This window comes from Amblyomma americanum, chromosome 3 (genome assembly GCF_052857255.1).
Source record: "Amblyomma americanum isolate KBUSLIRL-KWMA chromosome 3, ASM5285725v1, whole genome shotgun sequence".
Classification (NCBI taxonomy): Eukaryota; Metazoa; Arthropoda; class Arachnida; order Ixodida; family Ixodidae; genus Amblyomma; species Amblyomma americanum.
In genome coordinates, this window is record NC_135499.1 from 176,028,781 (window position 1) to 176,052,530 (window position 23,750).

At 43.6% G+C, this 23,750-nt stretch overlaps 2 protein-coding genes across 2 annotated transcripts in view; both read left to right on the forward strand.

Annotated features, from left to right (window-relative positions):
* Atg4a (Autophagy-related 4a) overlaps window positions 1–23,750 on the forward strand; it is a 181,436-nt gene that overhangs the window by 50,933 nt on the left and 106,753 nt on the right. The window lies entirely within an intron of this gene.
* Window positions 3,610–23,750, forward strand: part of LOC144125494 (uncharacterized) — a 60,330-nt gene continuing 40,189 nt past the window's right edge. The window contains exons 1-8 of the mRNA XM_077658932.1: window positions 3,610–3,863; window positions 4,505–4,596; window positions 13,289–13,378; window positions 16,043–16,161; window positions 18,742–18,855; window positions 20,047–20,131; window positions 20,753–20,820; window positions 22,662–22,721. Coding sequence (XP_077515058.1) covers window positions 3,817–3,863; window positions 4,505–4,596; window positions 13,289–13,378; window positions 16,043–16,161; window positions 18,742–18,855; window positions 20,047–20,131; window positions 20,753–20,820; window positions 22,662–22,721 — 675 coding nt within the window. The 5' untranslated portion in view covers window positions 3,610–3,816. The remainder of the gene's footprint in view (window positions 3,864–4,504; window positions 4,597–13,288; window positions 13,379–16,042; window positions 16,162–18,741; window positions 18,856–20,046; window positions 20,132–20,752; window positions 20,821–22,661; window positions 22,722–23,750) is intronic.

Below are 23,750 nucleotides of genomic sequence, written 5' to 3' on the forward strand. Positions count from 1 at the left end.
TGCTACGGCGGGTGAAAGCGCCAGGTATGGGGAGGAACCAATTCGTCCACAGTTCTCAACTTATGGGCCGATAAAGCATATCCGATTGCTAGTGCAAGATAGGACGACGTGATGCACGACGCGAATGAGTTTTCTCACACGACAAACCTTGTAATGTGCTTCCTATTTTCACCGAGCCGCTTCACTCCGGAGACCTTAATGAACAATAGCTGCTTTGAATAAGGCAAATGCGATCCGAGAGCTCCACGAGCGCATGCATAGACGTTTTCCTCGAGCTCCAAACGAAATTTACGCTCACTCCGCTAAGCTATAACATTTTTCTTCTTATTTGATAACTTATTCATGTACGTGTGCGCAATCTGCTTGATCGGAGTAGCTTTTGGCGCGGAATTTGCTGTGTTCGCTGCAGGTTCTGATCGACCTACAATGTGAAAATTCAAATACTTTGGGAAATAACACTGCCCAACTTTGTCCAGATTCTATAGCGTCGTTGGACCGGTGTTGTATGAAACGACACGCTTGTTGAAATTCGCGAAAATGAAAACAGAAAAAAACCGTCGTGCGTGCTACTACCCGATCGAGTCCGGTGCTTCTTCTAGCTCGGCACGGTGTGAACGCTGAAGGCGACTGGCGGCAGCTTTTTTTTTTTGTCTTTTTTTGCGTGATGTGGTGCTCGGGGCGTTGTCCGGGTTAAACATCTGGAAATGGCCTCCTGCGTTAAACTTACGATCCCAAGTACACGGAATATCGCGCCTAAACTTACGCTGAGAGCACGATAGAATGAGAACGAGTTGAAAGCGTTACTTGATTTTTGCACTGTTCACCACGCGACCGAGCAGCAGTCAGATGCGAAGTCAGAGACACAAACCAACTTATTAGATTTGAATGCAAAAACGCAATGTAATAGCCCAAGGGGTGAAACGAGCTCGGCGGTAATAATCAGTCGCGAAGCCGATCCGTCGCCGAACTTGTTTTTTTCCTCGGCCCCTGCCCGTCGCTTTCGCACCTGACTGTAATAAACTCGTGGAAACTTATGCCGCTTCCTTTCTTCTGCATTGCGGCTCAACCAACCGCACCACAATTTCTCGGCACGCCGTGATTCGTGCCCAAAAACACGCAAGCGTGACACACCCTATGCGGAAGGTCCCGCTTTTTGCCTACACAACGAAAGTCACTGCTGACGCCAGCGCCGCCGCATCTCTTTGGCGTCACGGCCTGGGCTCCGTGCGCTGCAGTTTGGCGCGCGCGAGTGGCGCCACCTGGTTAAAAGCCGTGGCGAAAGGCGGACGCAGCCAACTGCAGCTCTGGTTAGGTTTGCAGGGAGCGAGGCGAGCGGTTAGGTGTTTCGGCCGAAGGCGAAAACAAACTTGAATAATTATTGGTGCTCGACCTACTGCTGTCTTTACCAATGTCATAACAGCTATAAAAACACTGCAGTGAAGGTACCGAATATATTTTAATGCTTTCCTTGAACACCATGCATGCTCGCTCATGCGCAGAGGGTCTGCAGGAAATGAGTGCACTTTGGAATTAAATTCATGAGTGTGAGCTGGGAGAGGGAACACTGACTGGGGTGTTTTGAACGTGCCATCATTGGTAGGAGTTGCTTTATGTCTTTATGTAGACGGGAAGAATGCGCTCAGTCAGTCACAGGAAATGGTCTACGGTGAAGTTTTTGGAGCTAGCATCTGAAGTTTAAGTCTTCGTTTGTAATGCTGACCTGTGGTTCAGCGTGTCAATTTTGTTTCTAGTTTTTTTTTCGTGCGTTTGTGTATGCTGTGGATGCGACGTCGTACTCCTGAGAGTGCTTATGTCGTTTTTCACATTGTTTAACCTAAGCTTTTGTGTATTTATTTGCATCATTTTATTTCCTACAGTGGTTTAAAATTTACTATTTTTATTTGTTGTATTCGTGAGATCTAAAATCCTGTTGTGGACGAATAAGTAGAAAAATAGAGAGTGGTTCAAATTTCTCTGTATATGCTCCTTAGATTTCGCAACATCGCTAAACCCTTAATTTCTGGAATTAATCTTTTGATATTAATAGGGTTTATCGTCCCAATGCAACTCAGACAATAAGGGGCGCCATAGTAGAAGGTTCCAAATAATTTCAACCACTTGGGGTTCTTTAACGTGCACTGACATCACGCAGTACGCGGGCCTCTAGCCTTTCGCCTCCATCGAAATAGGCCCGCCGCAACCAGGATAGAACCCGAGTCATTTGGGTCAGCAGCTGAGCACCATAACCACTGAGCCACCGCGGCGGCCTTTTTATAGTTAAGTATTTGCAAAAAGAAAAATACGATCAAAATAATTCATTAAATTGGTGTCTTCGTGAAATTTCTAAAATGAAAGTCCTCTAACTTTGGAAGATGCTTAGCAAAAAACCCATCGCGTTTTTGTATGCTTAGAGCTATGCTTCTCTGAGGGGAATACACAAAGTAAAGCAGTGTCAATCCTGCAGGAAGTAGAGCACTATCATCTGATATGTGTAGTAAGTTTGCGTTCTTCGGAATTCTAGCCTACCATTCACAAAGTGGATGTCACACTGGATGTAAATTACATTGCTGATTTCATCATATGAGTCAATCAGAGACTTGTTTCTCAATTATAAAGGTACTTAATTAATCTCAATAAGCTCAACTGTGCTACCGGATATTGCAGTGCCATCGGGACTGCAAAACTATCATGGTTGCTCGGAATCGGTGATAAGCCCAACCTAAACGTAGCAGCGGTGGCGTCAAGGCTTTTAATGCTCGAAAACAAGCAGGCGTTGACTCAGAATGGCATCGCGGTCAGTGCGCGTCTGCTATGCGGCCGGGCTGACGCGAACGCATCGGGCATGGAGGAAGGCGTAGGGCCATCACGGCCAGTCTCGAGAAGGGCGCGTGCTCACCCCTCGAGAGACCGGCCGTGACTGAGCGTCCGGTTAAAGCAGCAAGTGCCATGAGGCGGCGCTGGCGCTGTGGTCGCTGCTGGCGTCACCATACCAGCGCACGGAGCCTAATGCGAGTCCTTAGAATTTTTTCTAAGATTATTTTATTAGGACGATTGTTGTCTCCATTCCAAACCCCTCAGAGGAGCAGTGGGAGGCTATTCTGCTCAGCGGTTATCCTGACCGTCAACACTGGCTGGTTGGGAGGGCCAGCGCAGCAGCAATAATCAGTGGACTACCTGAACTAGGCGGCCCACCCACTTGTTCTACGAATATTCTGTAAATAAAGATGTTTTCAATCAATGCCTACACCGCCTTGTGTCCGCGGCAGTAGCTTGGTTTGAACTAGTTGGTAACCGTCTTTTTTTTTTTAAACATAGCGCAAAAAAAAGACACGGACGTCACAGATGTGGACGGGGGTGTCCCGTCCACATCTGTGTTGTCCGTGTCTTTTTTTGCGCTATGTTTTCATACAATTGTGTCCGCGCCTTTCGAATCTGCCAGCGACGTTCAAATCTAGCGCCCCTCGAAGAGGTCATGGGTAAAAAAAAAAAGTAGAACATTTATGAATCTTTACTGTATTAAAAAAACTTGTATGCAATCGTTTTTACTGAAACTATATTATCTTAATTTTTGTGAGTATATAATTGTACTTTTAATAAGACATTTCTTTTTTTCCTCGGAGCTACTGTCGCTACTGTGACGTCCTTTTGATTTGAACAGCGGCGGTGGGCCGGAGCTGTCGGAGCACCGGTTCAATTTTCTTGTGTTCATTGGGGTGTGCTAATGGTGCTATAATACCGTTTGGCCCTGTTTTTACTGCTTCGGACAAGTGGGCGCGTTGGGTGACGGCATAAAAGCTCGGTTCCGGCGCAGTAACAATGTCTAATATCAAGGTTGCCGTTAGAGTGAGGCCGCCGATTGAAAGGTGAGCGCGAGCTGTGCCACTCGGCGCCCTCGTTAGCATCTTGCGTTTGACATATTCCGTGCTGCCACTTTGAATACCTTGAGCACCCTGTGAAACTGACTTTAAAAACAGTGGTTGCTGTATGTGTACACAGCAATTCACGAAGTAATACTTACCGAGCTTAATTGGGTTGCCGAGGAAAGTATTGCTATAAAAACGCCGACTTTTATTTTAGTTTGCCTTTAAAACAGTCGGCGCTACAGTTAGCATATTGCGTGATGCAAACCGCTACCCACTTTGCCTTTTACAGTTACAGGTGATAGTTGCGTTAGAAAGCACATGCAGCTGGCCCAAGTGTGCACTTGTAGATAACGATATGGGTGCATTGAACCGGAAGAAGGAAATTATATATAAAAAAACACTAGTTTGTAGACAGCTGTCTAGGCGCACTTGTAGAAGGGTCCTGGTCCGTATGTTTGTTTTCGAGCACCTTAATGGCCGTTGTGACATTGTTGGAAAGGTATAATCAGTTCTATTAAATGTGTCTAGTTTTCCGCGCATTTTTTTTTCTTTTCCACTCGCAAAGTGCAGTTTGCCTGCCAGCCATTTTCTTTACCCGCGGATAAAAACGTCCGAACAAATCTGCGATATTTTTCTTTCAGTGTACAGCGCAGCGGAGATCAGCCCTCCTGGATTACGCGCGAGAACACTATTTACATGGAGTCGGGAAAGATCAATACATTCTACACGTTTGGTTTGTATATTTTTAATTTCAGTACCGGAACTTGCTGTCCTAGCATTAGCTAAACGTATTTATAAAAGTGTGTAAACCTTTAAGGGCTTAACTTTTCTTTTCATGAACGTTAACCGTTTAAAGTCCAATGACGGGAGCTCGTGACGTACTGATTGATCCCATGCTGTGCCCTCGTTTCTGCATAAAGCTTCGTATCAATTTTAATGTCAATGTGTTCCCAGTAGCCAGCGTTTTCCGGCTGCAATATTTGGCTCCACTGTGAGGAAACCGTGTAAAGGAAAAATTATTGCGAATGTGCGACTTCCAGTCAACACTCCTGGTATCGTGTTTTGTGCCCGTAAGGGCACCTTGAGTCTCAAAGTGATGGTGCACGGCGCCACCATGGAGCCTTAGCCCTTATACCGAAGCTGTCATCCGTACCGTGGCGAAATGTTTTAAGGTGAAGGGTAGGAACCATGAACTGTGGCGGTCGGGGCCATAGTCAAGCTCTGGCTGATGGGCTTCCTGTCTGTTTACCAGTCTGGGGGGCTCCGGGACCTCCCTGTGAATAAGACTGTGTAACACAGGCGACATTTTAGGAACAGTCAGCACGCCCATATCATATGAGTACTTCTTTTTCCAAAAAGCCTGATCGGTCCCTGAAAAGGGGCCGCACTGATGAAAGCTCTACCAGACACGACACTGACCACTTTTCTTGTTTGTTTCCTGATCATCCACTCTTATAGATCATAACCCAGTTGCTGCAATGTCTGTCTTTCTTATTGCTAGTGCCCTGGATTGAAATGATGGGTAAAAACTGCAAAACAAAAGCTCTCATCCGGTGACCTTCTTTTTGAAGTGTCACAGAAAGATCACTCGGACACCCTGCTCAAGCAAAAACAGTTTGGCCCACCTCCTGGTACCCATCTCCCCCCACTGCAGTTTAAATGTGATGTCATCTGTGAAACAGATTCTGATCTGCTTGAATGCTTCTGAGATTGCCCTTCGCCATAAGGCAGAATGATGAAGAGGTGGTGACACACCTCACTGTCCTGACATTTTGAAAAGTCCTGTCTACCAGATTCTGTGAAAGCAGAATTCATCCACTGTAAAGTCTGTCCATATGTTCCCAACCTGAGAAGATGTTTTAACTGCCAAAAATATGGGCATAGTTCCAAAACCTGTTGTGGAAAGCTCACCTGTGTAAAGTGCAGTGCCCATGAGCACCCAACTGAAAATTGCAGTGCCAGTCAAACAATGTCCCAACCGCCACGGGCCACATGCTGCATACTCGCAAACATGTCAGGCCTTCCAGAATGAGAAAAAAATAACTTAAATGAAAGTTAAAAAAAACATAACATTCTCTGAAGCCCGGAAGAAGTTCTCGCTTCTCTCCGGAAGATCCCATGCTCACACAGCACGCCAGGGGGCCGGGTGGCGTCTCGTCACAGTGGCACGCAATACTGCATCGCTGATGCGCACCCATCTCGGCCCCCCAGCAAGCAGCCATCGGCTGCACCAACATTCCCATGTCCCAGAGGCAGGCACGTAGCCAGCATTTTTTGGGAAGGTGGGGGTGGGGGGGTGAGGGGAGGGCAGCTGAACAAAGTATTCTTTTTTCTAATACTGAGGTAGACGAAGATTTTCGCTAATGCAAGTGTGAATAAAATAAAGTTTATCTGGTGTGCATGTGAGGTATGTGTCCCACTATAATAACTCACACAGACGAATTATCATACTCTGCAACTGTTTAATACAACATGGTCATATATACAGTTAGATGAAAAAAGCGGTAAAGTAAATACGAAAACGTCAACTACAAAACACGCCTTCCTATTCTATTTCACGCATAATCGTAACCAAATTGTCTAATCTGGCTTCATTAAATTTATAACGGTACAGGAAAGAAACAAGAAACAGAGCTTCATTTCAGTGTGGCATTGTATGCACCTTCTTTACTGCCAATGCTAGCTACACAAAAGCAGCTGGTACAAAGCATATACGCACCGCGAAAACTAAACACACAGCTTACAATTTAAACGACGAAAAAATGCACAGCATTGCACACATAACAGGTAATATTTGCCCCACAGGAGGGACACCGTAGCGATGTATGCACTGCTACAAATAAGCATTAGCATCAGCACTACTACATCCTTATGTGAGTAGCATAATATAGATCACAAAAAACCGCTATATATGAGTTTTTTTTTTCTTCATCCAATTCTACTTTTGGTTTAGATTGCAATATCAGTTTTGTTGCGCTGTAATCCAAAGTCGTCTTGGTTTCGCCATAAAGGCCCAAATAATTTCGTGGACGCTAACTAGAGTTTGATGAATTGACATCACGGCTAACCCGTTAAGGCGGTAATCACTGGCATCATTGCTAAAATCTTGAGGAGTGTATGAACATTTGGAAATAGGACATTGTCGCAGTTCATTAACGTGTTAGTGACGTAGCGCTGCGTCTGCTCTACCCCTGTTGCTTCCCATTTTGCTTTCCACATCTTCCACTCTCCGTTTAGTGCAGGGATGGGTGTTGTCTGCATGTCCTGTATGTAAAGTTCAAAAGCCGGCTGCACAGACTCAAAGTTCTCTTTAGAGACGTGTGTTGGTATAACAAACGGAAAACTACTTAAAGTTGCCCTGTGGTTTTCAAAGCGGCACTCAAGAGAAGCTCTGAGATCGTCCATGCAAGGAATAAACATCGCTCGCCTATAATATTTCTCAGTTGAAGTCGAAGAGTAGTTAGCCCATTGCTTCTGAGTACCAACCACTTGTGGCATTTCTGAGCTTACGTCGAAATCAGCTGCTGTCTTTTGACATGCAGAGAATATTTTGTGAAACTCCTCCGCAGAATTAGCAGCCATTCTTTCCAGCCTACACAAAACGAGGTCTACGTAGTCTAACGTGACGTTCATGTCAACCGACGTGTTCTGCAAATACTCGGATAAGTGACGCGTTAGGCTTAAGAAAGCGTCACGAACAGCTGACTCGGTGGATGCCATGTTTATGAATGTGGCCACCATTATTTTTAACTGGGAGTATCACTCTCATTCACGCCGCCAGTTCTGTGTCATTCCCTTTCAAGAATTCTGTTTTGGTCTCTGTCTCTTACACGCTAGCTGTACTGTACGCACGTACTGCATGTAAAGAAAACATATAAGAAACGTTGACAGCACAAAGAAGCAGCAACAGGAAACACAGTGGCTTGACTTAGGGAAAAAAAAAGGGAAAATCCCAATGAAGATAGAGAACAGAAGCCAGAGCTCTCTCGCAAGAAAACAGCTGCATCCGAGGGAACCTCAAAGAGACGCCAACGGAAGTGACTGGGTTATTAATTGGCAGCGACACAAAGGGTAGCCACTGGGTCAACACCATAGCCTACTCTGCAAGTTGAAGCCAGTGAGCGCATCCTCTCTCCGAGCCCGGAGGCGCTGGCCAAGATGCACTTGTGGGGTTGGGACGCGGACAGTGCCAGGCAAGGGCGAGGGGAGAAAGAGCTTCGGTGTGTGTGTGTGTGTGTGAAAAGGACAGTCAATGGAGCAGCCAGTGCTCAACGAAAAGTTGTCGGAAGAAGACTTGTGTAATCTTGTCTGTTGAACATACCCACTGCTTTTCTTATCGTTCTTCAGTCTTGTCACCGTGTGATTTATCCGTTTTTATTCAAACCCAAAAGTTTGAAGTGAGTTAATTTAGTATTATTATTAACAGTGCTGTTTTCTGGGAGCTGGCGGCTCGATTAGCGATAGCTTTCAAGCCTTCAGGCTTCCAAGCCTTCAAGCATCGAAGCCTTCAAGCTTCAAGTCTTGCAAGCTGCCAAGCTGTCAAGTGTGGAGATTGATGTGGCGGTGGTTTAGAAATCCGTGCGAGGTTAGCGGGGGTCTGAAAAAAATTACTGTTGGACTCCGTAAAAACGCAGTATTGTGCGAATGCTTCGAAATCTTGACTGTCCATCTCATTTAAGGATTTTCCGGCCTTATTTTGGGGGAGAGCCACCGAAATTTCGAGGGTGAGCCAAGTCTGTTTTGACTCATCCCATGGCCCTCCCGGCCATGTCACCTGCCAGAGGCATGCTTCTGAGGAGGACCAGGACTGTGATGTATGCTGTCCAAGTTAGCAGGAGCGACACAGATATAAAGCCCCGCTTTATAACCAAGCCGCATGGACATTCTTGCATGGACTATAGGAGTAGCGCTTCTGACTCGGGTCCTGGTGGATTCGATTCCGATCTCAGTGTTGGTAGCCGGAGTTGCCAGCTCCGGCCAATTCCTGCCAGGAGGCTTCAGATACACATCCGCCAAATCCGATTCCCGATCAGTTTGATTCCCATTTCAAAATTGGTAGCCTGAGTTTTCAGCTTCTGCCACTTGGTTAAGTGATGGTGACAAAAAATTTTATAATCCCGGTTAGACCTAGTGATGGAGTGCTTTCGCACCTAAATTTCAGGGGGCCGCTGGGCTCCCCTTTGCTACGTGCCTGCCCAATGGTCAGCTTTTCACAAACCTCTGAGAAAACAGACAAGTGAGAGGGAGTCTCTCCCTCTTGTCAAATCCTCATCTGCTTCTGTATCTGCACCGGAAGCAGTGGAGGTGACACAGAGATCTTCAGCTTCGGAGATACTGAGGGAGTCCCCCAAAGAGAGGCGGCGTTTTCTAGACCGCCTTAAACCGAAAAGACATCTGCCAGTCAAGGCACCTGATAAAAAGGCGATATCTGAATAACTCCCGCTAGTCTTCGCTTTCTTACTAAGAACTACTGCTGTTGAGAGCATTATTCACTGGAACTGCCGAGGGCTACTTAAGAACCTGGATGACATATATGAAATACTTGTGCAATATCTACCACACATACTTTGCCTACAGGAAATGTGCTTAAACCTAGCACATACAAACTTTCTAAACGAATATGTAGTACACCTGAAGGACAGGCAAGGCAGTGCCCACTCATTAGGTGGCAATGCTATTGTGGTCCACAATCAAATTCCCTTTCAATGTCTTCCACTGGCTACTGATTTAGAGGCAGTGGCAGTGCGAGCAGTAACTTTTGGCAGAGTAATAACTATGCTCCCCGTATATCCCACCATATGATCGACTATCCAGTAATGAACTTGAAAAACATATTGACTAGCTTCTGGTGCTGTTCCTATTGGTCGGCGATTTTAACGCATGCCACCCATTATGGGGAGGCACTAAAACCGATTCTTGAGGTGCACTAATTTAAATATTCCTCTTGTCGTCTGGCTCATGCTTATTCAATAGAAGTGAACCAACACACTTAATGCAACACACAACAAATATTTTATATCGGTAACTTCAGAAGGGGTCAACGAAGCTGCATAATCTATGCAGTTGTGAATAAAGCTGACTTTTTATAATGCCATATTGATGTGTTAGCATTAGAAGCGTTTGTGCAAGCATAAATGGCGAGTGGCTGGTGGCCCTTCGTGCCACGAACGAAGTAAGGATACTGTCTATACAAACTGAGCACATTACCTCGTATATAACTAACCTTAGTATACCACCTTAGTTACAACGACCATTCATGTGTTAAACTGATAAAACGACCCTTAGTATGCCACCTTGGATATAACTAATCTAAGTGTGTATGGTAAACTTCAGTGTGTTAACCTGGGATAAAACAAACATTTTTCTGCTAACGCATTCAAACAATTCACTGAGGATCGCCTAAGAGTTTTTTATTTCCTTGTATACTGTAAATTATTTGCAGCTTTCAGCTGCTTGAAAAAATGTAATATTTTGAGCATCAAAGGCTTAGTTCCTGTGTGACTGTTATTTTGATTCCATCGGACAGTGTTTTAAATGCCAGTTCGATTTAGTAGAAGGGTTAGTGGGGAAGTTGGTATGGAGATGGGGCTTGTGTTGTCTATTCCTTTTTCTGCAACCCCTGTTGTTTTCATGCAGTGTTTTTTTGCTCTGCTGCACTACTATACATGATTTGTGCGGGTCCTTGAGAGCATTGAAAGCCCCTGAATTTCTGGTGTACCAAAGGAGGCGGCCACGAAGGAACTCTGGCATGCACAAAATTTTGGTTCTTATTTCTGAAAATGTGCATCTTTTGTGGTATTCCACTGTTAGTTTAGGAGCAGGACGTTGAATCTGTGCCACAGCTACTGCATCCACCACTGAGCATCTCAGCACTGGAAATTAATGCCTGTGCCCGCATACATCATAATGCACATTTGTATTTTACGGGATCCTTAAAAAATGCATCACTCTTGCCGCCTATGCGCAGATGGAAGTGAGGGAGGACTCACTGCGCTACCACGTATTCAAAAAGTGTGAAACGACTGGCGAGCTCTCGGCAGCCTCTCTCCCGAGTTTGTTGATTTTTCTATGCGAAATTTCTGCTCCCAGTAGCCAAGCAATTACCAAGTTGCACGTGCTTTTCTGTTAGGTTTATTATTATTTTAATTAAAAGACAGTCTGTTGCATGTGCATTTAACTGAATATACGCCATAAAACATTTTTGCATTTCTATCTAGACCCAGAGGCCCTTTGCAGAGAGCATTGAGAAAACTCACAAGGAAAGAACGGTTGCAACTACGGCTCCCAGATTTTGTGTGCACATTCACGAGACTGCCGAGGCTTCATATATGCATTTGGATTAACGCTGACTTGCCGAAGTTTTGCTCGGGTCTGACGAGGTTGAATTCATACCACTTAGTACAAATAAGTTGCATACTGCGGACGGTGTCGAGGCAGCTTTTCAATTTTGTGCTCTTTGCTAGGCTGTTCAGGAAACATACTTTTATTATAAACCATCTCATAGGAATATACATTCTTTTCATCGTTGTTGCTGCTGCTCTCTCATCTACCTCAGACACTGTCTGAATAAATCAGTGATAAGCAAAGCTCTTCTCATGACGCCCCATAAGTAGTAATGTGAGAAAATGCGCCCATGGTTATCCTGTCATTGTAATGGATTCCCAAACCAAAGTGTTACTTGATCGTATTACCTAGTTATGTTTCAAACCATTATAAAAATTGCAAAGTTGGCCTGGTCAGCTCGAGAGTGGTGATACAGCACCCTTGGGGCTCACAAAATCCCCCTCTGCTTTAGCGCATGATTATGGCGGTATAGTATGTGGGGTTTAATGTCCCTAAGCTGCCTATAGACTTATAGACTATGAGAGATGGAGTGGTGGAGGCCAGATGGCTTCAGATTAATTTAGGTCAACTGGAGTTCTTTTACATGCACTTGCAGTGAATAGCACTGGGACATCTTCCGCATTTCACCAGCACCACAATGCAGACACTGTGGCTGGGATTTGATTACGCCTCCTGGCGGATGTTTATGAACTCCCAAAGATAAGATCATTGTACAGGGAGCTCTGGAGAGTTGTTAAACTGTTAAGAGAGATAGCATGGGAGAGACAGAACACAGGGATAGTCCACGCTGTATCTCTTTGCTATGTCACACCAACTAGTGCAAAATGCCACCTTGGTGTTTAACTGTTGCAGATCTCAGCCATGGGCAGTGAAGTGTGAATTGCCAAGTAGCTGTTGAAAACTTGAAAGAAATTTCTTGCGTATTATAGCCGATTGTGTATGCTGTGGACACAGCAGATGCCAACCTTAACCTTCTGATCATAAAAGAATTGTTGACAGCTGTGGCTTCTGCAAGGCTAAATTACCACACATTTTTGGAAGCTGTAAAGAAGCAAGAGGCCGGAGGTCCAAAGTAGCGGAAGCATAAATAGCATCGTTGAATTAGAGAAAGTCTAGCGCAAAAACATGCAACCACAAAGACAGAACAGACGAGACACAAGCGCTAATATCGTCTTGGAGAAGAAACAACATTTGAGGAGAAAAAAAGAATGTTGGAAGCACCTTTTGCTGGTTTGAGCTCTTCAGCAGGGCCTTATCATAAAGCAGAAGCTACGAATCAACTGAAATGGCTACTAAAGGCCAGTAGTTTCGGGATCTTGGGAAGGCTGCTAAACAATCGGCACAAGACATTGTCAGTGTGAGTGTAGAGTTTGAAAAAGTGAAAGCCGACAAAAACAGCGGTCTAGCTTGTGTGTTTTTGCTGGTGGAAGTTTTTTGTGAAATAAAAGTTACAACTGTTATGTTGAACATGTTGCTTTAATAACCCACTGTGTTCTCCCTTGCAAAAATATTAGCGAGGCCTTGAAAGTCCTTATAGCAATGAAAACAAATACTTAGTGCAATGAAGACAAGTTTTAAATAGACACTGAGGAAAACTCCATCCAGTGGTGCTTTCTGGGTATGTTGATGTTTGTCTGGCAGCAAAACGCACATTTATTGCTGAGAAAATTGGCGTAAAAAATTTTCCTGCCACTCAATTTAAACTCGTGATATGTACACCGAAAAGGACTCGATGATACCCGTATTGAAGCGAATAGCAGTGAACGTTAGCCGCTGGAATCTGCTCCAAAAAAACTCTATGCACTGCAGTTAACATTGAAATCGGCTGGCTGTGGCAACATCTGTTTCATATTTTGGCCTTTTTGTGCTTATAAAAGGTTCATTTTTAGTGAAAGTAACACCTTTGCCATTAGAAGGCAGTAATCTATCTATCAATATAGGCAAATTTCAGTTTGTCTTTAATGTTGGTGGTTTTGATTTGTATGACAAACAAAGTTATCGATAGTTGGGAATCTGCTTATCACAAAAATGCTAGTATGACATGCATTCTTTCCACATGTGACCACTGTTTCCATTCACAGATCATGTTTTCGACAGCACCAGCACCAACCGTGATGTGTATGACAAGTATTGCCACCCCATTGTGGAGTCGGTGATGCAAGGCTTCAATGGTGAGATTTTTCTGGCAGTTGTTCCTTGAGGTAGCTTTTGGCATTTTTGTGTGTATCTGCTGTTGTGTGTCTGAGATTAAGTTAGTGGCTATATATATATTTTGCTTCTTGCCGCCGCGGTGGCTGAGTGGTTATGGTGCTCGTCTGCTGGCCCGAAAGACGCAGGTTCGATCCCGGCCGTGGTGGTCGAATTTCGATGGAGGCGAAATTCTTGAGGCTTGTGCACTGTGTGATGTCAGTGCACGTTAAAGAACCCCAGGTGGTCGAAATTTCCGGAGCCCTTCATTACGGCGTCTCTCATAGCCTGAGTCGCTCTGGGACGTTAAACCCCCTTAAACCTAAACCAATATTTTGCTTCTTGATCAATGCACACTCTAAAAACATGCCAACATCAGCAGTTACTGATTACAAGTTTGGCAGTCTACTTAGTGACACCATTTTGTTTAGAACATATCCTTTTTTTTGCACGTATATCTTCTGTCTACACATGTTTATCACATGAGGTTAAAAAAATATGTGTAGTTGCGGAAATATATTCAATAATGACATGTGTGTTCACTGGTGTTTACAAATTGCATTCTCCAGATTCAGCTTTTTGCATGCTATGTCTGAAATACAATAGAGAAAGTGCAACATATAGGACATACAGGGCCTAGGACCATGGAGTGCTGGATGATGTTTTTCTATGTTGGGTTTACTTTTTTTATTTCAGCCTTATTTAGGAGAGTCCTGATATTGGAAATATTATACTCGGTTTCATACATAACAAGCAACGCTGCCAAAGCTGGTGCCCCTGTTTGCTCAGGCTAAGGCCGCATCAAAAAAAGTAATTCCCCGTGCAACCAAAGTGAACACAGGCATATTTCGTTTCCACAAATCTCGGTTGCCATGACTGGAAACCTCCTGGCACTTCATTTTTACTCTTACCACATTTTCTTCCTGCAACTAATTGAGACTTCCAAGAATTAAGAATGGCGTGTGGCGGTATGATGCATGGCTGGCAGGGTAATCACCGTTTCCATCCACGCCTAAAAAGTAGTACACACTCAGTGAAATTTGTAGCCAGAGAGCCCGGACGCTGAGCACCTCACAGCTCTGACTGTGAATCTCAATGCTAGCTCTTCGTTTATACCGCTCTTTTCTTTTTTTTTTTTTTCAAACACTCACTGAGGCTTCGAGAGGAAGATTGATACATGCTGGAGTAATATTGTTTTGCGGGTGCACCACTTCTGCAGCCTCCGCTGCATTGCCTGCTACGTATGAAACAGAGTATAGTTCTACTTTCACATTGGAGTTAGGATATGTTATGTTCACTAAAAACAAAATATGAACCAATTTGTAAGCTTGCAGGTCTGAAAGGACTACAGGCTTTTCGGCATCATTTACTAGGTTTTCTCAAGGGCAGTGTCTACAAGACTGTTGAAGCTGCAGAAAACTTGTGGTAGCGTGTGCATGTAGCTTCTCATCAGAGAGCCCTGCAGCAGCTAAGGGGGAGGTCGCATCATTTAGCAGTTTTGTGCAAACATATTAAAGGCAAATATGAATCTGTATCGTATGATAGTTTGTTTCCATTGACCTTCAGGAAGACTACCAGTTCATTTTCTGCTTGAAAAGATGCCTGTGTTGCTGAAAAAATTGCTAAGAAAGTTCCTGATTTCATTTCTCATTTACATCTTTAAATCCGTGTGCAGCTTGGGGCAGTAATAATTTTTAGCAGCGGGAAACTCTGAGCTGCGAGTGAAAATGAACAGAAACAAAACTGCATGGTCTGCAAAGTGGACAACCCTTTGTTAACGTTTATCAACAGATGGTGTTACTGTGCTGTTTACCATGAAGTGCCTTCACTCCAGTGTGCAGATCGAGCCACCCTAATTTGCCACTTCCCTGTGAATACAAGGTGGTTTCACCGCTTGGAAAGAGTGGGAATAATTCGGGGCACTTGTGCTTGGCTTGTGAAGTTGCTGTGCATAACTGTTTCATGCAGGCCAACTGAGTGGCATGTGAAGCGAGCTGCACTTTTACCTCAGCAGCACCTGCCGCCTGTTCTGCTTCTGTTCTGACAGTTCATTCAAATATTGCACATAAGGAGCAATCGTGGGGACAGAAAATTCACTTGAACAAGAGCAGTTACCGGTATCCTTGAAAGGAATTGCTAATGTCTTTCACTATTATGGAATTTTCTGGCTTCCATTTGTGGTAAAAATGATATATTTGGGATCCTAATCTCTCAATTTAGCTGGACCTAGCACTGATCTTAGTGTTCCTATAGAGCATCCTTTGTCCTCTCCGTTGACGCGTGTGCCAACTGCCCTAGATATATCAAACATATCTTTTCTCTGTGGACGGAAGCTCGTAGAAACCTATTCTTTTCACTTTAAATTATTTTTTAATATGGTCTTGTTCATGTGTTTGTTTTTTCAGCTCAAGCTGAAAATTTGTTACTATACGACTGGCTTCAGTAAATTTTATGTTACTGTTGATAGTCATTGCTTGTATGGAGGCTCTGGTGCTCATATTTTTTGCTGGGTGAAATTGTGGTGCTGTTACTGAAACTATGCCATGGCTACATTGTTTCACTTTATTACATTGTTTGTGTTGATGATCTCTGCTGCACTATTTGTGAGGTGTGTTCGGATTTCGCGTGTAACCCGGCACTATGTGCAGGTACCATATTTGCCTTTGGGCAAACGTCATCTGGCAAGACACACACTATGATGGGGACCACCAGCCAGCCCGGACTCATTCCTCTGGCCATCAATGCCATATTTAACATTATTGAAAATGTGAGATGCGTTCAAACAGGTTCTCACTGTTTTGGAATGCCGAATGGCAGCAGGGTGTCGTTGGGTAGCATATATAGGTGTGTGTTGCATGAATGGTGATGATTTCACACTAAGTCAACAGTGTTTTCAGTTAACTGGTATCTTTCTCAACCTCGTTTTGCTGCATTTAACTAAAATATTTCATTCAGGTAGAAAAGGGCCCTTAAATGATTTGCAAAGGTGCTAGATAAACTTTCCCAATCTATGGACCATAGTGTTGCAAATATCTCAGCGAAATCTTGAACCACATCTCTAGTGGAGCATGTGCTGCTTGTTTAGAAAGATAGTTTTTTTTTTTTTTATCCATCTGTGAGCATGGGCTCCGAATGTCTATTGGGTGGCTGCCTCAAAGTGTCGTGAACATGCTTGTGGATTGCAGCAGCCATAGTCAATTGAAGTTGGCCTGTGTCGGCAGATTACCGCATCCTAACAATAAATATGCTAATTTTGCTGAAAACAAGTTTTTCTGCGCTAGAAAAAACAACTTGCAGTGTAGGTGTTTCCATCACCGGCCAATTTCGCTAGTAAACTGCATGTGTCGACAGTTTTTCTTAGCGCAGTTCACAAGGGCTAAGCTACATTGCCAATCAGTTTGAAATGGTGATCACTGAGTCCTTTTCGGTCTAACCTTTACAAGTGCGAATCGAGGAGAGAGAAAGTTTTTAAATTCATTTTTCTCAGCAATGAATAGGCCTTTTTCTGCCAGATAAAACACCAACGTACCCGGAAAGAGCCGTTGAGCCAGTTTTTACAAAGAACGGAAACTGGGGGGAGTCATTCCTCAGTGTCCCTTTAAAAAGGCGCAAAGGCAAAGACACATTTGAAGACTGGCAGAGATGGTCTGAGTGCGTTGAGCTGCATATTACATGATTTGCATAAAAACAGTGCAGCAGACGGGACCCATCCCATGTTTATGTCTTCTTTTCTTGGTCCCGTCTGCTGCGCTGTTTTTATGCAACGAATGTACCAACTAGCCCGGCTTACTCCTTTGTTGGATATTACATGAGGTAGTAAAAAGCTAAATATAGTGCAGCATTTGTCATTAGGTGAAGCGTTGCCTTGGTGTAGTCGCTTGCTCCAGCATGCTAAAGTGACAAAAGGAAGGGGACAGCTTTTGGCTAATCATAACTCAGTTGAAACAAAGCGCTTTGGGAAAATTCTTGCAGGAAGACATTTTTCACGTGCCTATTTACACCCAACATTTCTTAGCTTTTAATCCCGCAGACAGGTTCTTGGAGAGGTTTTGTATCCATCTTTTTTGAAATCTATTTGGGGGGTACATGTTTTTTGCCATTTTCCAGACATCATAGCGTGATTTAAATGAATTGACCTTTGTGTGGACTTCAATCTTGCCAATTCTCACTATTAATGTTCTAATTACAGAAATTTGGTTCCACGAGCAATTTGCTCTTTGACTCGAATAAAATATGGGCATCCAAACGTTATTTTTCTTTGCATTTTCTCACTTTGCTAAGCCTCTATTAGAGGCTCTCGCATTACAACAATGCAATTGCCATCATAGCATGTCTAATGCAGGAATGGATTGGCATAGGTATTGTTTTCTCATCATATTCAAGGCCTGCTAAAGGGTAGATTGTTTTCATCGCATCTTAGCAGGCCTCCAGCTCCAGGAGCGAGTCAGTAAGTCATGCTGTGCAGCACACTTTGCTGCACTAGCTCCTAAATGCACCTCTTGATGTTGGTTGGTTTATCCTTACGCGCCGCTCTCTTGCACGTGTATACTGCAGACCAGTGAATGAAATGCTTCATCATGGCTGTCTTCCACATGCTGCTGACGTTAAGACGATTGGCAGCAAAAGTCCTGTGCACTTGGGGGGTGTGAAAAGGAAACTCGTTTTGTTGACGGCTGGTTGCTAAAGAAGGCACAGCCAGTTTGTGATACTCATTCCAGGCATCTGCCAAGATTTCAGATTCATGAATTCTGAGACTTCAGATTGGAATGAAAGTGAAAATTCGAGCCTGTGATTATGGTTGTTTGTGCTATTAGTTCAATAGGAAAAGCTTCTGTGTATGATTCTTGCCTGGCAGAGTATTAAAAAATTTCCAGAGGGCAAAGCTGTTGCAATAGTCAGACAGCTCCAGTCCTAAATAGTGAGTGTCGTTCTGGGCTACTTTCATTGAACCATTCAGCTCACCCGTTTACACCCTCTTATTTGCAAATGCCAAGCTGTACCCACCCCAATAATTTTGAGGAGTATGACGTGGTCCGCAATGTCTTTACTGTTTCCTACTTCAGATAACACTAGCAACCTGCAGAACATATTGATACCTGCACACCATCAATGATTTACCATCTCTGGTTAGGTAAACAAGTCTCCCAACTTTATGGAGTCTTGTTGTTAAACATAGTGAGGCCGTCCACTTATCCTACATGTCCTAATCAGTATATTCATCATCTAGGCAGTGTGATTTATCTTTTAGTTGTGCACTCGTAGTTCTCAAACCATATTTGTTAATAATGCATGTGAGTGCATGTTAACAGAAATGCTCAGTCAGCACTTGGTTTATTTCCTGATGCAGGTGCCGGAACGAGAGTATCTGATAAGAATCTCTTACATCGAGATATACAATGAGAACATCATGGATCTTCTGGACACAACCTGTGGGAAAAACCTCCAGATAAGGGATAATGCAGTCAGTAACTTGTTTATATGTTGTAGCGCTCTGCTTTTTGTGTTGATTCGCAGACTCTATGTTGCTGTGTATATCACAAGTTGCTGCTCGCTGGCTTGTTTCAATTTAAAGCTAGGCAAATTTTACTGTGATGCATGAACTTGTGTCAAGTTAACTCATATGTGAGCCACACTAACCTTGTGAAAATGATGCATTGGTCTGTTTACCTAGCTAACCAAGCTCTCGTGCTGTTGTGTGTAGTTTTTCTAGCTATCACATTAAATGCCCTTATATTTTCAGCAACCACAAAATTATCCTGTACGCGGGACAGTGGGCTTACTTATCATTTTGTTACTGTGTCTGACTAGTTGCATTCAGTGAATAGTCAACGAAATGATTCACTTGTAGCTGGGCGTGTTGGTGCATATTCCGGAAAGACATAGGAGTGCAGAAGGCAAATGCAGGCGCAGTGAGGGAACATGACGGGCACTTACGTCCGAAGTGATTGTTGTTTAAGTCTTGGCAGACTTTTGCTTTTTGTTTTTTCCTGTGTGCAGTGTTTTTGTTCTTTTCATGAATGCTTGTTACTTGTTATGCTACAGGTACATTTTACTTGAAAGCAGCTGCACTTTAAGAGAATTACAGGTATTGGCCCGCGGAACTGCAAAGTTAGTTGGCCTCAATTTTTTCTCTGAAGCACATGGTGCTGTTCTGGAAAATGTGCGGCCTCAATCTTTCATGCTATCAGCACAATGACGTTTATATTTCCTTCCCGAGTTGTAGTGCACCTTTCTTAATTTGTGATACTAGTCTTATATTAATTACAAATTTCTGTGCATTTGCGCTTTTACTATTGGCATTAACAGTTTTCTGTTCACTTACTTGGAAGGCTCTAGTGGTAGTGCATTTGCGCTTTTACTATTGGCATTAACAGTTTTCTGTTCACTTACTTGGAAGGCTCTAGTGGTTGTTCTAGGCTGAATGCTACTACTCGCAGCTTGATAGGGACCTGGTTCAAAGCAGTGATTGTGGATACATGCGTAATGCTAATACAGTGCAATAATTCAAGCGTATTGCAAAGCTTGGCAGGTACTAGCAGTCAGATTTGACTGTGTTGACATAAAGTGCAGGCTTTTCCATGCATTGGCCTTGTCTTCACTGTGTGGTATACCGTCCTGATACACTTCTTAATGGCTGCTGCTGTTTCCTTAGGATGGCCAGCCCATCATAGTAGATCTGACTGAACTCACGGTTGGGTCCAAAGAAGAAATTCAAACTGCGATGAATGCTGGTGAACGTAAGTAGTCATTGCTTCCAATGTATTCAATTTGCAACAAACTTTATACTCTGGCTTGTTGTACTGTTGATGAGAGTGTGTTTACACCAGTGAGTCACGAAGATCGTGTGACCTGTTCACAAGCAACAATGAGCAAGAACAAATGTTCACACTGGCAGCCTTTGCAAACAGTCATAGAGCCACTTAATATGGTTTCATAGACTGGCAGCCAGTGCTTGACTAGCTGGAGAGTAATGGTTAATGTACGACTGAAGAAAAATATTTTTGGCTGCACTAATGGTAGCTAGCAAGAGTGCACTGCAAGCTTGCATGGAATTTCAACCTTCTTTCATCACCTTCTAGTGGTAGTGCTTTGGTACCAATGGTAACAACTCATGAGTTTCACAATCTCAGTGAGGACACTAATTTAGTTTCTGTGGTGGAAGTAGTTCTGCAGTGTTTGTTTTTGAAGGCAAGAGTGCGTGTGAAGGCATTGGGCATGAATAGAGTGGACATTCCCATTTGTGTGCATGCTTCTATCCCGCTTTGTTTATCAGCTGTATTGCAGGGCCTAATTTGTAGTTAGCACAGGCATGCAAGACAAATGCTTTAACCCGTGCTCAAGAAGTGCATGTCTTACAGGTCTCCGTCACGTCGCGAGCACAGTGGCCAACCAGAGAAGTTCTCGATCACACACCATATTCAGAATGGTAAGCTTGTTGGCACTGAGCGTATGTACACTATGATGCGGCCAATTTAAACTTGTGGCACAAAAGGGGAGCTACTGACTATTCTTGCTTTGAAAAAGGTGAAATGCAGGACTAATGCAGAGTGCTGAAAACGTGCAGCACCGTTGGTATTGCCTAGTTCCTCTGCATGGGCAGGCAATAGCTTATAATAACCAGCCCAGGTGAAAATGTCCAAATGCGGTTCTCAACAGTCCCTGTTCAAAAGGTTTATTGACCCATTCTTTGTAGCTTCCGGGACCAGTAAGTGCCCCGCTAGCACTGAAACAATAACATTTCTTAGTATAAACCATTTGTATAATGTCCCTTCATTTTATAACCTTTCTGAAAAGTTACAAAGAAGTGTTACAATAAGTTTCTAAATGTTATATCCCATGCAAAAAATTAAGGAATATGCATGAAACCTATGCTAACTTCTAGCCACCCTGCAGAACCATGCAGATGGGCCTATGGTGTGAGCACAGCTGAAAACCCCACTCAATAAGCACCAGTAAAGAGCAGCAGCAAAGCTCTACAGTCTAACTTATATGTGGAACCTATACACTAACATTCAAACTAATACCGTGAACTCGTGCTTATATAGTATCTGCTCATTAATGTCCCACGGGTGTGAAAGGTAAATGGTTAATAAACGGCTTTCTCAGTAAATTGTGGCGCTGTTTTGTAATTTATAGCAGGCAAAATCCAAGAGAATAAGCTGAAAAATTCTTTTAGTTGAAGAACACCATTACCAAAATGTCTCCCGTTTGAACAGCAGAAAACTTTCTAGCCGAAACGATAAGCTCCCAGTTGAGACCAGCAGATCCCAACACCTAACTAGGTGGTGCCCTACAGGGGCTATAAATGCCAACAGAAAACCACTAGGCTTCTGGGGCCGGTAGATCCCAGCACAAAACCAGTTAGTGCCTTACTAGGACGATGTCAGCCAGCAGCAAACCCGATGAAATCACTGTGATGCCACTGCAGACAACACAAGAGTTCAAATGCAGCAGTGAAGAGGTGTGCTTGATGTGGACGGGAGATAGAACAAGGAGGATGGAATGGAAATTCTTAGGGGGCGTGCAGTTGAGCTGAGAAGGTGTGGAAGTTATGACCATGGAGATAGAGGCCGAAAAGGGTAGTGCAGTACATGGGACAGCTTGTTATTTCTAAAGAAGAGACTCCTTGGGCGGTGTTACAAACCACTGCTGACAGTTTGAGATCCAATGTGGTGTGTTGAACATGATGGACAGTCCTCATTGGGCACTCCAGACTTTCTCGGCGGGAAGGCTACCTTGGCATGATTGAAAATTGGGAACCTTGCACATGTGTGCTTCGTCTATTGAGCCAGTGGAGTTGAGCGTGTTATGGGAGAACTTTCAATACCATGCAGCACCTGTTGTCAACTTTAGCGGTGTGTCTGAGCTTGTTGTGAAAGCCTTGGGGCTTTGCTTTCTGCTTGCTTTTCTGTGTTAATTGTCCTGCCTGTGTTCTATCCCTGTGGTCTCGCTTTCACCACCGTCAGCGGGGACCCACTCGATAGCTTGAAAGCAATAACATCACCCAATTATAAACGAGCAGAATTTTGAGCCGAGGTGTTTATTTCTTGCCATAAATTGTTCATGTCAGGCATGCTTTTACTGTGGAGCGATATTTGTGTACAGAGCAATGGCTGCTTATGTTCTTAGTTTTTGCTTCTGTTCTTCCTGTGCTGAAGCTTGAATTTTGATTTGCTTGCTGTACTGCTGTGCAATCCTATGCAGGTTCTGTAATGTCCAGCACTTGTTGTATTTATGCAAGACAGTGTTTCTTTTTGGTGTGTGCAGGTTATTGAAAGTAGCTTAAGAGATGACGGTGGGGACAGAGCAGTCACAGTTGGCCAGTTGGTGAGTGTTTCACTTGTCATTCGCTTATTTTGTCGCATTTCTCAATGCAGCTGTGCAGCCTTTTCTAACATATATTCAAGTACATACACAAAATGAGTGAGACAGGGCAGCTGTCTTTTATTTCCTCTGAATTTTGCAAAGTGTGCATAAAGGCTGTGCATTGAGAGTATATTGTACCGGTGACAAATGAAATTGCTTAAAAGCTGTCAGAGATTGGTCCTGTAATCATGTTCGCAGTGTCGGCTGGGATTAGAGCATCTCAAGTTTTTTTGTGAATGCCTTGTATTTTGTCAGTTGTAGACAGAAAGTTGGTTTTGGTGCTTTATAATTTAATCGTGTAGCTGAGTGTATATGATGGTGGTATTGGCTAAAGGGACCACCAACTTGCCACAACATCTCATGAAATCATGGTGGAAATGAAAGGACCTTGTCTCATATAGTAAGAATTGAGCACTGTAATATCAAAGAAGCAAAGATTTATAACTTCAGTTTGGCATTGAAAATCATGTAAACAAACTGAAGTGACGTCTTGTGGTAAAACCTTGCAAATTTCAGTGTATCCCTCCATGTTACTAGACCTCGGTAAAATACTGCTCATAGTAGTTCAGTGCATCATGTTTTTCCCGTTCAGAATTTTTAGTCGCACTTTGTTACAGTTTGCACCCTTTCCAGTACACCATGGTCCCTTCAATGAAAAGTAACGCTCCCTTCAAATTGCTGATGCAGTGATTTCAGCTTTTGTTGCCAGATGGTGTCACGGTTTTCTGTATTTCTTGGTTGAAGTGGTAACCATAGTTCAATAAAGCTGTCATTAGCATAGTGTACATCACTGTTCCGTGGCAACTTTGGGTGTGGACACTCAAATTGACACTGCACTATACTAAAACTTTAATTACTGACCTGTGGCTGGGACTATATTAGTTATTAATTTATCGCTTTTGCTGGCATGCCATGGTTTCCCGTGTAGAGATACATAAAAATGGGTGCATGCACTGATAGAAAAATTATCCTCAAAAATCATCTTCAGCG